The sequence below is a fragment of the Sinohyriopsis cumingii genome, chromosome 4 (genome assembly GCF_028554795.1).
Source record: "Sinohyriopsis cumingii isolate HCF-2022 chromosome 4, ASM2855479v2, whole genome shotgun sequence".
NCBI classification, from domain to species: Eukaryota; Metazoa; Mollusca; class Bivalvia; order Unionida; family Unionidae; genus Sinohyriopsis; species Sinohyriopsis cumingii.
In genome coordinates this window covers 32,805,520-32,823,648 of record NC_142964.1, presented here as the reverse complement: position 1 = coordinate 32,823,648, position 18,129 = coordinate 32,805,520, and the positions used below count along the sequence as shown (strand labels likewise).

Genomic DNA, 18,129 nt, shown 5'->3' with positions numbered 1-18,129 from the left:
GACTTAGGAAATATCTTGGAAGTGCAACAACTTATACAAGGCCACTCTTATGAGGAAAATAAGTGAAAAGTTGGACTTCTCTAAATTTATCAGGTATGAAATTTCCTATGACAAGATCAAACCATAATATGGTGAAAGCATCAAGATCCTGCATGTGTGCATGGATAAAGATGCATATCACAAATGATAATGTATACAAGGACATCGCTGAACTAAGTTAGTATACAAGTCTGACAAAAGCAAGTATCCAAAAGATCATTCACTGTTTAGTAACACCAACAAAATAGTTGGTAAATTATAGGATGAGTGCTCAGGAAAGACAATCAAAAAATCTATGGGAATGTGTCCTAACATGTATTTGGTTGTGGTTGGAACACAAAGTGATGAAAACACCAAAAAGGCCAAAGAACTCAACATGTATGTGGAATGCTTGCATGAGTGACACAATATTCACACATACAGTAAATCAGATCCGGTCAAAGGAACATTATATCGATGTGTATCATTGCACCATGCTGAGTTTGTCACTGCTTGACATGAAGCAATGGATATTTACCAACTGAATTTACCAGGAAAAGATCAAACCAAACTAGAATAATTTTATGCATGCATACAAAGAGGTCTTGCAAAAAATCTATGCGACTGGTTTTACAGGGCAACCTCAACAAGAATATTATTCATAACCAGGGGAGGAACCAACCAAACATGGAAAAGGTCTCAGCGGTCATGCACAAAAACATCAACATAAACAAGGGGCATACAATGGTTCCATGATTTTGGTTACTTCACCAACTGCATCTGGGTCTGAATGAATACATGTGGACCGATAAACAGGTAAATGAACTCATGGATCAGCTGGAAACACTCATGGCATGTTCATGTGGGCAACAAGGCACTAGAAGTCATCAAGGCCGCATTGATTTGTCAGTGATTGCTCACCAACAACATCATGGATCCAGGAACATTTCTTTTTTTGATGCATGAACTTGCTTAAGACATTGCTTGATGCATATAACAAAACAAATGTTGTACACCAAGGATGATTTCTGAGGCAATTCTCCATGAAATCAATGCTGCATTGCAGCAAGTTATTGTAAATACAACCCAAGCATCTCATCTTGATGATTACAATCTCATCAACAGCAACATAATTCTATGTGACTTTCTCTACACAAATAACTGCTGGGGAATTATGCACACTTGAGATGGCACTAGCATCACTGCATGTGTATTACAGTTTGCCTAATATCCAGTCATGACCATTCAGCTGTCCTCCCATGAATAACTTTAATTTTTGATGGATGATGGCATAACCTGGCAAAAAGTTGACTTCTTGCTGGCATGTACAACATGGAATTGATCAATCAATGAGCAGATTTAGTGAAGAATATTGTTACAGACTGGCAAAGACTGGTCAATTTTCCTTTACATACATGAACCTACTATTAGATGTGCGATCTTGATTAAATCTACATCATATGAGGTTGAAACTGAACAGTGTTCAATAAGAACAATTCTCAGTTGGCCTGAAAACATCAATGAAATTCCTGAGGGCAAACAAATCTTACATGCAAGAACAAAAGGGTCCAGATACCATATTGCACCAGACATTGTCAGGAATTGTTCACATGCACACCACCTTTTCTTTGTACACTGGATAAAACTGCTAAAGAAGTTGCAATGTGAGTCAGTGATAGCATCAAAAACATTGCTGTAGACTGGTTGAAAAATCTGCAACTGCAAGCAGTTCAATAGATTCACAATCAACTATGATGATTATTGACTCAACAAACAAAAGGTGATTAGACTTCCATCAACAGAAGCAATGCCTGAGCAAGTCAGTAAATTTATCAATGAAGTTACCCAACAATGTCTAGATGATTCAATGCTTGATGCTTGTAGATGCATTAAATGAGAAGTGGATTATGGATGTGAACAATAGTGACAAAGCCATCAAAAGGCTTATTAACCAAAACCAATAATGTATCAACAATGGACAAAATTTTATGTAATCCCACATTTGACATTGAAGCACCTTGGATAATAGGTAAAATCAAAAAGATTTTCAGTATATTTGTATGTGACTAAATACCCCAATCAAAATGACTGTATAGAATTACAAGTGCAAATACCCCAATCAAAAATACTGTATAGAATTACAAGTGCAAATACCCCAATAAAAAGACTGCTTCTTTTATGGACCCACAGCCCACTTGTTTTGTTGACAGATCTGGTGGCAATGGCACATTTGTGTCAGTAAAAAATTAAATCACAACACTGCATTCATAATGTATCAAAGATAACTTCAAGGACACTCATTATCATTTTCCTGTGTGATTCCTTTCAGTCAGATATTCAGGGTATGTAGAGATATTTGCCAAACATACAAACACATTTTTACCTAAAGACAATGTTGCAATTTAACAGTCTGCTTGTTTCACTGATGGCAAAGTTTTTTATGGTCAAAATTAATATTATGGATGCCATGATAATCCCGTCAATAACTGCAGATAAAGTTTGTTTTTGTTTACGAGTTCTAATGGTATATCACCGTTGTCACACACTCATTACATATTTAAAAGAAAGCAGGTTTTAGCAATTTTAGCAACACCAGATAAAAACTAATAACATTTTCTCAAACCAGTAATTGAACCTGTGATGTCACAATTAGGCTTTCTCCAACATAATTATTTGCCAATGACTCCTTATGGTTGACCCAAGCACAACTTAACCATGTTCAGATGGCAAAACAAAAGAACACCTAGTTGACATTAAAGATATCCAAATCAAAGGTGACAAAAAATGTAAAAAAAAAATGGTGAAATATTTCCATCCCTAACAGCCATTACAGCATTGCTGGTGGCTAAGGCTCCTCCAGTTGCAAAACCAGCTAAGTTAGTGTCAGTCAGAATAGAATATGGGATGGCTCTGAAAAAGGCAATTGGAGGCCACATAACATTTCTTAGATGAATAAAAAGAAGAAAAGGCCTTCAACTGCCTGGGACAACTCACAGAATTCTTGCAGGCCAAGGTCTTCAAATACCTGGTACAACTCACAAAAAGTCATGTGTCCATTAAGGAGTCTTGATTTACTTCCTATCGCAAAGTCAGTCAAGCATTTCTATGGTGTCTTTATGTGGAATGAACTTGCATTAATGATCCAAGGCACAAGGGAAACTGGCATTGTTTACCTGGATTAGACAACAGTACCTGAGACTCACTGGGTTGATTTTGCGATAACACTCAGTTAGCTTTTGTATTTTGACTCATATGGGCTTGCACCACCATCTGAAGTCATTGATTATTTAAACAGATGTACACAAAGTCATCTACCGCAATAGTATTTGACTCACTCTACCATTACAAACTCAGTTGGACGTCTTGTTACTGAAGCATTGTGTGCACTTGAGGGTTCACCAAGTAACCGCAAGAGTGTGCTGATTTTACTTTCTCAAGTAGAAAGTGCCCTTGATAGCATATAAAGTGCCTATTAATATTTATGGACGCTACTCATCCAGACACAGTGCTTATGCGGATCTGAGCAAGTTTGCCACCAAAGCAGATCTGACTGAGCATGCAAGTGGGTTCTTGTTGACATCAACCCAGGCAAGCTTGTGATTTTCCAAGATCAAACTGGAAAACTTAAAACATCTAATGTGGACATTCAAGATGTTGTTGTGAAGCTGCAAGTTGTTGATGCAAAAAACCTGGCTGAAAACAATGAAATCAGGGGAAAAGGAGACAGTTGTGTAGGTGGAATTTATCAAAAAGGTTATGTCAACACAAAAATGAAATCCAAAAGTAAAAAGTATGGCCATGTAATAAGTGAAGACTTTATCATGAATAGAAACCAAATTCAGCAAACACAAGAACCCATCGATGATGTTGCAACAAAACAATACAGCAATATCAAACTCGGTGATATCAAGGTCGTGGCTAACAAAGCTAAATTGAACACATAAGGATTATTGATGATGTGCAGTCTGAAATATTTATTATACAGTAGAACCTGTCTTGAAAGACCACTTCATCTGCCAAAATGTTATGGTCTCTCAAGACAGGTGGTCTCTCATAACAGGTCACAATGCTAAACAATCAATAAATTTGTGCATTGAGAATGTGGTCGCTTAAGACAGGTGGTCTCACATAGCAGTGATCTTTCAAGACAGGTTTTACTGTAACAGATGTAAATATTGAATTGTTTCATTCCAGTGGTGATTTTAGACTTTAAGACTTTAAGGATGTTGACAGATCCAGATATTATTTCTTTATTGTGTATGCATCGACTACCATATGCAGGTCTATTACTGTTAATTTATTAGAACAAGAATTGGACAGAGATACTCTTGAATCTAAAATATAAGACTGAAGAAATTCTACATTTAAGTCATGTTCCGATTACAGCTCATTTAAAATGTATCCAGTTTCAGGCCCATGTAAGATTAATATGGGCAATTGGATAGTATGTAAGATAATATGGGCAATGGGATAAATGTGTAAGATTAATATGGGCAATGGGATAAATGCATAAGATTAATATGGGCAATGGGATAATATGTAAGATAATATGGGCAATGGGATAAATGTGTAAGATTAATATGGGCAATGGGATAAATGTGTAAGATTAATATGGGCAATGGGATAAATGTGACTGTAGTGTTATTAACTGTCTTTAGTGTTTAAGATTAGATTTACTATCACATATAAGTGACATATTCTGACTTTGGTAATGTGGTTGTGGAATTTGGCAATGGAGTGTTGGATTGTCTGACCAGTGATACAAACATTCATAGTGATTTTGTTCCACTTGTTGATGCATATCTGCAAGATAACAATGTTAACCATCCCTCATGTACACATATATAATCTTGCTGGGGGATAAATAGAAACCAGCAGTTGGGACGAATCTAATGCTCCATTACCAACTCAAAGCCAGCATGGAATCATTGCATTAGCATGAGATAATGCTCAGTCATGGAATGGAAAGTCAGGCATGAAAACAATCAGCCACAAAGTGGAGTTAAGCAACAAATCCATTCTGGTTGCATTCCACATTGATTATGTTGCATCAACATTAACTCAACCAAAAAAAGAACAAGTTGTTCAGATAACAGCATGTGGACAAAGATGAGAACAATTATTTCAGGCACCATGTAATTAGTTTGTTTCTGTATGAATATAATGTTATGACCCCAGAACAAGCAATTGATGGAGATTTATATATTCCTCAGGCTGAGATTTGTTATAATTGTACAACATTTGTACCAGTACAATATTTGTACCAGTAAAAAAGAATAACTGGTTAGAATTGCATGTGTGTGTGTGTGTGTGTGTGTGTGTGTGTGTTGCACCTCGACATACTCATTCTAGATAGGGTCTGCCTGTTGAGCAATTATACTACACGATCATATCATTAATAGAAGAGCTATGATGGATCTGCAATGTTGCCAATGTAGAAAAATAAATGCAGCAGAACAGCTGAGATTATATCACCAAGAGAAATGCGCTACTTATGCAATACTAGCACACATATATGGTTAGAGATGCTATTTGCAGAATGGCCATGGCAATCACCACTGGCCTTCATGTGGTAGGAATCACAACCATGGCAACTATTATAGGCACACCAATCGGAATTGTTGGAGCCATTTAAATTCTACTCAATGGCTAGCAAGGATGAAACAATTAGCATGGGTGAGTTCAAAATGGTGCTAGTGGAAATGGAAAACCACCAACAACTTCTTGCACAGATAATGAACCAAGAAACCAGTGACCATAAACAGGTACATGACCTACAGGCAGTGAAAATCAAGTAACTATTTACATGTTTTCCAGTGTACATTAATTAATCAGTTTGCCAGTGCAGTACTGGCCTTACTGTATCATCTCTTTAGTAACCTCTTTAGTAACCTCACTTGAGGTTTACCATGAGTTAAAACTGCAACAGGCTCACCATGTATTCATGAGTGTAATTTGCACTCATGTGATTTAGAGCAATGCCATGGGGTGTAGAAGACTTTTTATCAGTAAGTTAAATCCAAATGGCTCCATACTGATACTACATCCTTAATCACGCTAATAAATGGTTTGTCTCCAATGCCTAACTCCAAAACTTTCCAAACTGCCAACAACAACAAAATTAAAAAATTGCTGAATAGTCTGTCATACCTGAACTGCTGAATCAGAGCAATGTGACCATTCTTCTTCAAATAAGAACCTCTCTTCCAAATCAGGACACTGTCTGAAAACTGATGAAGTCTAACCTGCAACAATACAGATCTGTATTAATATTTGAAAGGTGTATTTGATTCTACCTTTGCAAAAAATAAATTTGATGCTCTAATGTTTTATTTTATAAAAGAATAATAACTGTGAAAGAACAATTAACCTGAGGAGCTCAGCCAAGTCAAGGTACATTTCTCAAGGGTATTTGATACAATGGATCTGAGGTTCTAACTGAAGGCCCATCAGCTGGGTAATGTGATAAATAGAAGTACAGAAATCAAAGCAGGAATATAATTAAAAAATTCAAAACATGAAAGTTAATAGCCTGAAATTTTGTTGTAAAGCTCTGTTTTTGTACTTCTGGACTTTCAGGTTCAATCCCAAAAGCCATGACAAGACAAGTACAACTGATGGTTATTGATTTCAAGATTGTATGGTTTGCTGAATAATTATATTTGCCGAAAATGAATCAGATTCTGAACCTCAGTTGACAGTCCACAGTGTTCTGGCTAATGTTTGAATTTGAATTTAACAAAACATATCAAGCATTATTTTAGAACAAATTATATTTTATACAAATTAGCCCCAAACAGTTCTTAAAATGACTAATTCCAATCCATATTTGGAACTGCAATAGAAAGCTCCCAATTAGTACCCACTGCTGAGTTACTTCCCTTTACCATTGCTTCAGTCAACTTATTATGTCAAGGAAAACTTACTGTTGTCCTTATAATGAAGGCCAAGATAAATTCTGAATATATTGTTTAAAATTTTATGATAAAATTATTTCCTTCATATTTTCAAAAAGGTTAGTTTGACATTTATTTATATTACTGTGGCTTTTCATTTAAAAGATTATTTCTGAAAGATTTATAAATAAAAGATAGTTTTAATTCTTAAAACTTGACCTAAATAAAAGCAAATCCAAAATCACAAAAATGTTACTCGTCTGAAACAAAGTAACCATAAGAGCCTGATAACATGGTAATACACTTCCTGAGCATATCTGTCATTATGTGCAGGGGAAAGCACTCCCCTATCCAAGGCCTCCAGTTTCCACTGAGTTTTCCATTCTCTTTATCTCAAGACCATTTCATGAGACCACCCCAAGTCCTATTTCAAGTTACCTGTCCACGATTGAACAGCCCAGCTGGAAGGTAGTCAAATTTGTAGATCATCTTGTTCTCTTTCTCCTCACTGTTCTTATCCAGCTCAGGCCAGTCAATCTACAACATCATGAAAAAGAATGAAAGTCTACCTAGTAATAATCAACCATATTATTCCTTTCGGATAATAAATAATTAATTAAAGTGTGTACATAACTTTACAATATTCTCCATCTCAGGTATGTCTCAGAAGAAGTATCAAGCAGAGTATCTAGGAAACTGATGCATATCTTCTACAGAACTTAAGATTCCAAGCATAATATGTGGAGACTGCCTTCTGACTAAGTGCACAATATCACAATACCACAAGTGTTATCTTAGTTGATTGTACATGTATGTATGGAGTAAGATTAAACTTGTCATTCTCAAAAGAAAGACTCAGAAATACATACATAAATACTGACAGACATATGCCAAGTACCGCTGTGTATTCTCTGGAGCATGCAGGAAACTAGGATGACATTCTCATCTTCCAGGATATACATGATAACATTGACCCCTATCATTGTGCAGAGAAGCAAACAGATGGGCAGGCATCAAAGTAACATAAAGACAAAGATATGAGACAGAGAGACATATCAAAAGGAATATAAACGTAAAGTACCTTTGGCTGTTTCTCAGGAAGCAGGCATGGAACAAGGTTGACCTTTTCACTCTCCAGTGGAAAGGTGAGATCATACTCTTCTGTCATCCTGAGAAGCCAGCTATTAAGTTCTTTGGGGTAATCCTTCCAGATCTTGCTAATGTCCTCATGCTTCAAGCGACCCTCCTACCAAAACATAATGTATGGATGACCACTTGTGACGCTTCAGAGTATTTAACTTTTATCACATTCTGCAGTTTTGCATTACTTGGAGCCAAAACTTTATAAAATTGCCAAGAAATTCATAGATTGCTGTGTGTTTTATTTCACAAGGTTTTGCCAAAGGTGTGCCATAAGTCAACGATGATGACATTTAAGATGTGCCTGTTGGCTAATATCCTCACAAAAAGTATCAACATATGTACAAAAGATCTGCCAGTTGAAGACCATACATTCTCCTCACTTTTAAATACACTAAGATGAGAGTAGCTAAGTTGCTAGTGATGTTTTCAGAGGCTGTAAGCTGAATCCAAAACAGAAAGATGGTGGAGCTGATTTACAGCAGGTCATAATTTCGGCATGTTTTATGTACTTGTAATAATCTTATCTGTATAATTATGCTATTCCTAATATCCTTTCTACCATAAGATAACTATACTGTACCCTACATATCTGCTTATAAGTCAAGACAAACTGCAAACAAGCTAGACTCTGAACAGCCATTGCATAATGTGCTAGCAGTTCGTGGTCTATTTTGTTTATTCTACTGATTACTCCTACAAACTGCATATACCCAGATCTGATAGCACATTATGTGACAGCATATCTGGATCTGATAGCACACAATGTGACAGCATATCTGGATCTGATAGCACATGATGTGACAGCATATCTGGATCTGATAGCACATGATGTGACAGCATATCTGGATCTGATAGCACATGATGTGACAGAATATCTGGATCTGTGCAGTTTGAAGTTGGACTCAATTCATAAGTGAGTATATACTGTTTATTGTGAAAACAAATCTTTTCTTCTGTGTTGCCGAGATATAAGGAGTGATATGATTCAACCATGACATAATGATGACTTGATCACATCTTCTGGAGTTATACAGTAAGTGTTCATCTGTTACTAATGAACTTCCTTAAAGTTGCTGGCAACTGTTCAATAATTTCAAGCAGTGAATAACATCACATACTCTCAAAAACATGGATGTTGGCACCAGGTGACCTCAAGGAGGAGTAAACTTGAATACAGAAACCATGAACCTTGGATGGGCAGCCATTACAGCATATATATATACTTTATCACAGTTTGAAGCTAGTTATGTACTTTTGTAATGTTAGTTAAAGAAATGAGCAACAATATTCAAATCAGACAAATACTGGAAAGATTTCCATCTCTTCCCATAAATCATCTTGACAACAAAAAAACTTCATGACTCATCAGTCTGTATGTTAACTGTTCCATTTTCAAAATGCCAATTTCCTATCCTATGAGAGGGTATGGGTGATTTATTGTATTACTGCAACTATGCTGAAAGTATTCTAACCTTCTAGTAGTTGCTCCAATAAATACCATAGATTGTTTTGGCCATATAATACTGATAACTATATATTTCACAAAACTAACTTCATCATCCATTTTCTGATTTTCATCAAAAATGATCATAAATTATCCAGTTCAAACTCAACTAGAAAAACTGAAACTTCCAAAATTCTATACGCTAATTCAACTTTTTCAAAATACCTTTGGTTTTGTTATTATTTAAATTGCTTTATTCAGTGTTACTATCTTCATGTGCCTTAACAAGAACAGAGCCCTTTTTCTTGATAAAAGTTCAGAAAAACATTCTTTACTAAGTAACTATGAGTTGATCTGGGCATCCTACATGAGAAAGAAGAAGCCGCTAACACCTGCCTAGAACATCTTGGAACTCATCACTATGCATGTCAGAGTCTCAGTACTATTTAACTTCATGGAATAAATTAGTCTAAAAATTTAAAATTTGATTTATTCAGCATGATTATATCTGGAAAAATACTCTTTGGAGAGTACCAAACACAAAGGGAGCTAACTCTCTCATACATACATGTGTTCGGAATATTATGATCTCAACTATGTGCACTCGTTTTGATGAAGTGCAACCTTGGGAAATTTATCCAATTAATAATTATTAAGTGGAGGAATTACATTGAATAACTTGGGACATTTTTTAATTCTATGTAAAATACATTCTTAAACTAGTTTTGCCATAAATGATAATCATTCAAGCACAAATACAGAAATTTCAAAATAAAAAAGGGTTTTAAATGTATCTGGACAGAGTTCAGATGTCTAGCAATATGTAAATTATACCTTGATAGGAGAGTCCTTGACAGATACAACACATGCCATGATGTCTACAATCCACTGTGGGTTGATCACCACTCTGGACTTGAGATATTCATTTGTGAAGTACTGGATGGTTCCAAGGTCATGGAGAAACTGAACGGCACGAAAAATCTGGAAAGCAAGAAATGGTGCTTCAATGACAAATTTACTGTATTTTTATCTAAAATGCACCCTGGGTGCTTAGAACATTCATTTTGTGGGCAAATAATTGAGGTAAATTGTTCTTTTTAAAAATGTTATGCACCCCCTCCACTTTAACAATAAACTAGAAGTAATTATAAAGATAACAAAAATCAGAAAAGCTTCCACCTTGAATTTATTTAAGTCATCAACTTTGTCCTAAATTTAATGATGTTTATGAACAAGCAATGTTTGATATTAGTTTCAGAATCAAAGATCATGGAAAGCCATTTCTTTATAATGTTGCTAATGAAAAAATGAAAATTAGGTTTCAAACACTGCTTATTTTTTTTGTTCGACAGTTAGTGTACATAAAAAAACATGCAAGAAAAAAATCTCTAGTAGAATTGAAAGGTCTGCAAAAGTTTACAGGCACATATGGATTGGGAACTTGAAAGGTCTGCAAAAATCTACAGGCACATATGGATTGGGAACTTAAGTCACACATATAATGAAGGGATAGTCATAATGAGGCAGACCACACTTTTATTATTATCCAATTTTCTGTATTCACATGTCTACCAATGTTTAATGCTTAAACTAGTAATTTTAATCCAAGAAGATATAATGGACCTACATGATAATTGCTATTTCTTTTCAGATGAGAGATAATGGACCAACACAATAATTGCTATATCTTTTAAGATGAGAGATAATGAACCAAAATGATAATTGCTATTTCTTTTAAGATGAGAGATAATGAACCAACATGATAATTGCTATTTCTTTTAAGATAAGAGATAATGAACCAACACGATAATTGCTATTTCTTTTAAGATAAAAGATAATGAACCAACATGATAATTGCTATTTCTTTTAAGATAAAAGATAATGAACCAACACGATAATTGCTATTTCTTTTCAGATGAGAGATAATGGACCAACACAATAATTGCTATATCTTTTAAGATGAGAGATAATGAACCAACATGATAATTGCTATTTCTTTTAAGACGAGAGATAATGAACCATCATGATAATTGCTATTTCTTTTAAGATAAGAGATAATGGACCAACACGATAATTGTTATTTCTTTTAAGATAAGAGATAATGAACCAACATGATAATTGCTATTTCTTTTCAGATGAGAGATAATGGACCAACACAATAATTGCTATTTCTTTTAAGATGATAGATAATGAACCAACATGATAATTGCTATTTCTTTTAAGAGAGATAATGAACCAACATGATAACTGCTATTTCTTTTAAGATAAGAGATAATGAACCAACATGATAATTGCTATTTCTTTTAAGATAAGAGATAATGAACCAACATGATAATTGCTATTTCTTTTAAGATAAGAGATAATGAACCAACATGATAATTGCTATTTCTTTTAAGATAAGAGATAATGAACCAACATGATAATTGCTATTTCTTTTAAGATGAGAGATAATGAACCAACATGATAATTGCTATTTTTTTAAAGAGAACATGAAGATGAAGATGAAAACTCATGCACTGATATCTACATGGTTGGAACAGTGTTAACAGTACACACAACTTCAAAGGTGTTAAAAGTCTTTGAATCACTGGATTGACACTTTCTATCATTGACCAAGGTTTCTTTCTCAAATTGAAAGGGGGAAAACCTGAAGAAATCTAAGAATAAAACCAATTTTGCATATTTGAATATTTGAATCATAAAAAACAATTTTCAGTAAAACATTATGCTAAATGCCCCTTTCAAATGTCAAAAATTGGGTGGGGTGCTTATTTGAACAGGGGTGGTTATTTAGTAAATAATTAGCAGCAGAAAAGAATTTCAAGTTAAAAATAAGACTCTGTTGCATGGTACCATGTGCTTTAGGAAGCTGTGAATCACAAAGAAAAGTGTCTTTTGACAGTTCTAGTAATTGAGAAAGATATAATATATGACAGTCTCTTTTCATTAAAATATCTCCATATTTAAGGAATGTTTTTTCAATCTTGAGAAAACGCCTGATAATTATTTTTTTCCACCAGTGGCCATAAAATTTTGTCAATGTTGTATTTATTGTCTCTCTCCTTTTGCTGTATTTATTCACTCTCCTTTATTCTATCTGTTTCTCTCTCTCTCCTTTTTTCATTACCTCCCCCTTGTCAAATATTCCAGAAAGTCCTGCAAGCTTCTCTATCTCCTTGAATTCTATCAAGTTCTCAGTGCTTCTTCGACTAAAATATAAACAAATCTCTCATAAGATTCTAAAACCTGACGTTTCTAGAAGCTGAATACAATAAGATGCCAGATTCTTTTAACTCTGCCCACTACATATAATTATAACAACCTTGGATTAATGGAACTCACTTTACTTTCACCTTCATCACTATCTATCAAAATATATTATTGAAACCCACAGTGGATGCAAACATTAGGTTTAGAAACTATTTTTACAATTTTAGTTGATATGAAAGTTCAAAGTTAAAAACTTTTAGACTCATAAGTTGTATTATAATATGAAAACTTGTTTCAGCTCCTCAATAATAAATTAACACAACACTTCCTAACATTAAATTTGAAGTAACTTTACAAGGGTAAATTCCACATCATAAAATACAAGCATGACAGTTATTACTTAATTCAATTATCTTGATCTTAATGGTTTTTTTATTTCTGCTGTAATATGTGAAGAATATTTTATAAATGTTACCACCCCAAGAAACATTGGATGATTCTTATTAGTACTGACAATCAATAGTCAATAGTCAATTAGTACTGACAATCAATAGTACTGCCTCTGACAAAACTATTTTATTGCCTGATTGCCACTGACAAATTTGACTACCCCTGAAAATACTGGTTTTGCTGCCAGTACAATGTTTTTCAGGTCAAAATCCTTATTCTCTATTTTGCTACATTTAATATATTCTACAAATCTGACTGATTCTATACATGGCAAGATCTGTAAAAGAAGAATGGACCTGACAAAACTGATTTTGCTACCTTTCCCCCAACCCCAAAGAAAACCACATTTAGCTATCTATAAAATGTTTTGACAGGTCCAAAATCTTGATTCTCATTTTTACTATATATAATATATTGGTCTACGATAAATATAATTATATTGATTGGTTTTCTGAAGTTCCACAGAATTATATGTATTTTGTATCAGTGTGTATAAAGTTAAAACCTGATGATGAAGTTCTCAAACTTGAGCCAAACTTCAGGGATCTGTTCTCCCATGTACTGCTGAAGTAGGGCTACTTCCACCAGTTGCTGCTGTAACTCTTTGATTCCCTGAAACAATTAAGCTAATTATAGTCACTGCAAAACCTGGTTTATGTCATCTTCGCTAGCCAAGGTTCCGATATGTTAACCCTATCTACACCTTGGTGGACTAAGCAGATATTTCTTTGCTTCGTGTTGTGAATTTCATTGGATGCTGTGGTAAGCCACTGCATCCAATCAAAATTACATTGTTCAAATTTTAACAATGTTACTACATGATACAGACAAGGGAAGCACACAACCAAAATGAACTAATAAATAAGCAATTCTCCACTGCCAGATCATGTTTGTACAAATACATTTCACTCAAATATACATGTACTTGTAATGGCTTGTCTCTGTTACATACCCATACTTTTGATGTTAAACTTACAAAGTATCCTTTTCAAGTCAATTGCCTCCACCATTTTAGACTGATGTACAATGCAGCACTGTTACATGCTATTGGTTAGTTGGCATTAAGTACTAAGGGAGGCAACTCGTGAAATCTAATAGATGGCACTAGGACAAAGCACTAAAATATCTGCTTGATCTGCCAAAGTGTAGATAGGGTTAACATATCAGAGCCTTGGCTAGTGAAGATGGGTTTATATGGAGAGTGTTCAGTATGGATGGCATAATATAGCACTATACAAAGATCTGTTAGATGGTGGTACAAAGTCACAAAATCTTACAATCAAGACAGTGAGTTCACACAAGAGAAAATGTATGCAAAATTTTGTTTCACTAGCAGTGGCCTAGTGGTTAGAGCGTCTGCCTCAGATGCGGGAGGTTGTGGGTTCGATCCCCGGCTGAGTCATACCAAAGACTTACAAAAATGGTACTAACAGCTGCCTCGCTTGGCATTCAGCATTAAGAGGTTAGTGTTAGGACTGGTCGGCCTGGTGTCAGGATAATGTGACTGGGTGGGACATCATGCTACATGTCTGCGGCATGATGCCCCAGTGCTAGACATCACTATAAACTGCCACACTGCGGACATCGTAGCGTTATGACTGAAAAATTGTTACAGCTACGTTAAAAATCAAAATCACATCACAATCACATCACATCACTAGCAGTGCAAGATGCCAATTGACCAAAACCTTTAGGTACATGCTAGGAGAACCAATATATGTGTTAGTTTACTGATGTTTGCCTCGTGATAAGTTAGGACTATTTGTTTACACACAATATTGACTAAATACACATTTCAACAGGCAAGTAATGTTTATTTGCTCATCTATGAAGAGCATGATTTAACAAGAGGCCCAAGTGAGTATGATAATGCTCATCTGGTTTACAAAACAGCTGATCACTTCACTTGGCAGTGTTATGCAGCATTGTAGTATTGTAAAATTACAACCCTGTGTAAACTACCACTCAACCGTAAATTGATATCATGTTGATTTTACCTATTTTTATAAAGTCTGATAGACATGCCTTGCAAAGATAAAGGCAGAAAAAATCATTGTAGATATTGTTCACAATCAACTCATCAAAGGTCTTGAAGATGTAAACACATTTACAAAGTTTCATCAAAATTGGATGAGAAAAATAAAATAAAGAGAATTAAATAAGCTCAGACAATCAGATGCAAGATCACCTCATTAATATGCCCAGATCTCATTTATTATGGAACCTATCAATGAAAATATAAACATATATAAAACATAAAATATAATCCTGCTTTGAAAAATTCAGCTATCAAAATAATGCTTAGTTTTCAAGTTGGGGCCCCGAGTGGCCGAGTGGTCTAAAGCGCTCTCCGTTATGGATCACTGCCATCTCACCTCTGTCTGCGGCGGTTCGAGTCTAGGATTCAGCCAATGTGGGTATGTGAGAAAGCTTGCCAGTAGCTTCTCGTGGGTCGGTGGTTCTTTCCGGGGTTTTCCCGGGTTCTTCCTCCACCATTAATACTGGCCGCCATGTATAGCCTATCGTGTGCTGAAAAATGGCGTTAAGCCCCAAAACAACAACAACAACAACAAGTTTTCAAGTTTCATCAAAATCAGATAAGTAAATGGCCTCATTGTGGCAACAGGATGTACCAATCTGATACAAGACTGCTTCATTAAGATGTGCAAATCTCATTTTGATAATATAAGTCTACTTACCAAGTTTAATCAAAATCAGAGCAGAAATGCATTCTCTACAAATCATTATTATTCATGTATTTCCCTAATTAGGGAACTTGGCTAACATCTTGAGGATATTACCTTATATTGCAAGCCTGATAAAAATACAATCAGAAATATTGCCTCCAGAGCGGTGAGAAGCTCATCCAATCAGATGCAAGATTACCACATTAATATACATGTATGTGGATCTTGTTCATTCTTAAACTTGTCCAAGATCTTATCTGATAAAAGCTTTTATTATATGCTCATTTTTTCACTGTTAACTTTACATTTACAGAATCGTTCAATATTCCCTGATACTGAATGCGCGCAACAATACATATATAGCATTCACGTGAATAAAGGAACTACTTTCTTTTGTAAATAACAATGGACTCAGACGCCAGTACTTTTGATTTGTAAACAAATCATGTACACTCGCGTAAGAGGCTCTTTACGTTGTGGTAATTTAAATTTGTTTCTGAATGAACTAAAACATGTTTCATGGACTGCAAAAACCCCCAGCTGTCTTGACATTTTGCATTGATACAATGTTACGGATTTAGGCTAGCTACCTTATATAAATGACGGATTAGGTCCTTACAAATAACAAGGCATATAACTGTTTTCTTTAGCTGGTGATAAGAATGGCAAAATAAAATATACTTAGTTTTACATCCTGAATTTCCTCAAAATGTTTTTTCTTAATTCTGCAAATCCGAATTACATGAGCCATAGGTTTTCAATCTGGATTACATATTTCGAAAGTGTGCTGTAATTTCGATGATAAGTGCAATTGCATCCTCCTTAGTGCAATCTAAATGAAATGCACATTAAATTCCATAGCGTCTTTTTGAAAATTGCAATTGAAAGACTTCATATTTTTCCCACATTATGATTTCAAACATTCAGTGACAGAAACAGAAACACATTTGCAGACGTAAATATGCTTCTCCCGCGCCACTTTAATCCGATGTATTTCATGTGTAATTTGCACAGATGAATCCAGTCCAAAATCACAAACTTTCGTTGAATCGAAACAAAATACCAAAATATATTCACTCCATATCAAATGGAAAAGTTGTTGCAATGCACATTCATTCACAATGACTGCAAATTTCAATTTTAACTAGACACGCCATTTTCTTTCGAAAGTTATGTTGACCGTGCGACTAAGTTCAAATTTATCTGGGCAGAGCTATGTGTGCATTAATAATGATGTCATTTTTTAATGTCAAATCTGCGCTTGTGTATTTAGTTTGGAATACGGCATTCATTCATTTACGTCGTTTCTTTTAGTGTATTTTGTTTATATAATTAAACCTTAGGTAGAATTAAAAAAAATGGGCATATAATAAAAAGGTTACTGCATTTGCATGGGAAAATATGAACTCATTTTGTCGTGCAGTATTCATTCCGAAAACTTGTTCATATTTTCCCATACAAATGCAGTAACCAATAAATATTTCATGCTTGATGAAAACAAAACAATGTCTCCAGAGTCGTAACAAGCTCAGCACAAGATCACCCTATTCTTATATGTGGATTTTGCTCGTTATTAAAACTATGAGATCCTGACAATATGTGCCTATATTTCAAATCTGGGCAAACTCAGATGACTTCCTGAGTGGAAATAAGTTCACTCGATCAGACATAAGATCACTTATTAATATGAATGAATCAGACTCATTTTCAAATTTTTCTGAGATCTTGATCATATAAACTTATATGCCAAGTTTAATCAAAATCAGATCATAAATATGGTAGATTTTAACATCTAATATAGCTGTGAGTATCTGTACATCTGGTAGATTTTAACATCTGATATAACAAAGCAATTGTACATCTGGTAGATTTTAACATCTGATATAACTAAGCAATTGTACATCTGGTAGATTTTAACATCTGATATAACTAAGCCATTGTACATCTGGTAGATTTTAACTGTGACAGCAAATGTGAACTACAACATATCTTTTCTCTTTTGGACAAACAATATTTACCATTCCTGTCCAGGAGCTGATAAAATGGAAGCCAGCTATTTGACGATACCTCTCTTTCAATTCTTCAACTGGCAATTCAAGTGATGCCACCTGCAAAATTACAAAAGTACACCCAAACATATTTATAAAATGTGCAAGCAAACTTATTTATAAATACAACACCCAAACTTAATTATAAAAACAACACCAAACCTATTTATAAAAAGTACATTCAAAATTATTAATAAAATTACAAAAGTAAACATAAACCTGGTTATAAAATT

General features: G+C 34.6%; 1 protein-coding gene across 1 annotated transcript in view; it reads right to left on the bottom strand.

The window, feature by feature from the left end:
- The window catches only part of LOC149800900 (uncharacterized), a 163,781-nt gene that overhangs the window by 55,065 nt on the left and 90,587 nt on the right, over window positions 1-18,129 (bottom strand). The window contains exons 28-34 of the mRNA XM_089956750.1: window positions 17,867-17,956; window positions 13,667-13,773; window positions 12,629-12,710; window positions 10,336-10,482; window positions 7,996-8,160; window positions 7,353-7,451; window positions 6,169-6,263 (exon numbers count right to left, since the gene is read on the bottom strand). Coding sequence (XP_089812876.1) covers window positions 6,169-6,263; window positions 7,353-7,451; window positions 7,996-8,160; window positions 10,336-10,482; window positions 12,629-12,710; window positions 13,667-13,773; window positions 17,867-17,956 — 785 coding nt within the window. The remainder of the gene's footprint in view (window positions 1-6,168; window positions 6,264-7,352; window positions 7,452-7,995; window positions 8,161-10,335; window positions 10,483-12,628; window positions 12,711-13,666; window positions 13,774-17,866; window positions 17,957-18,129) is intronic.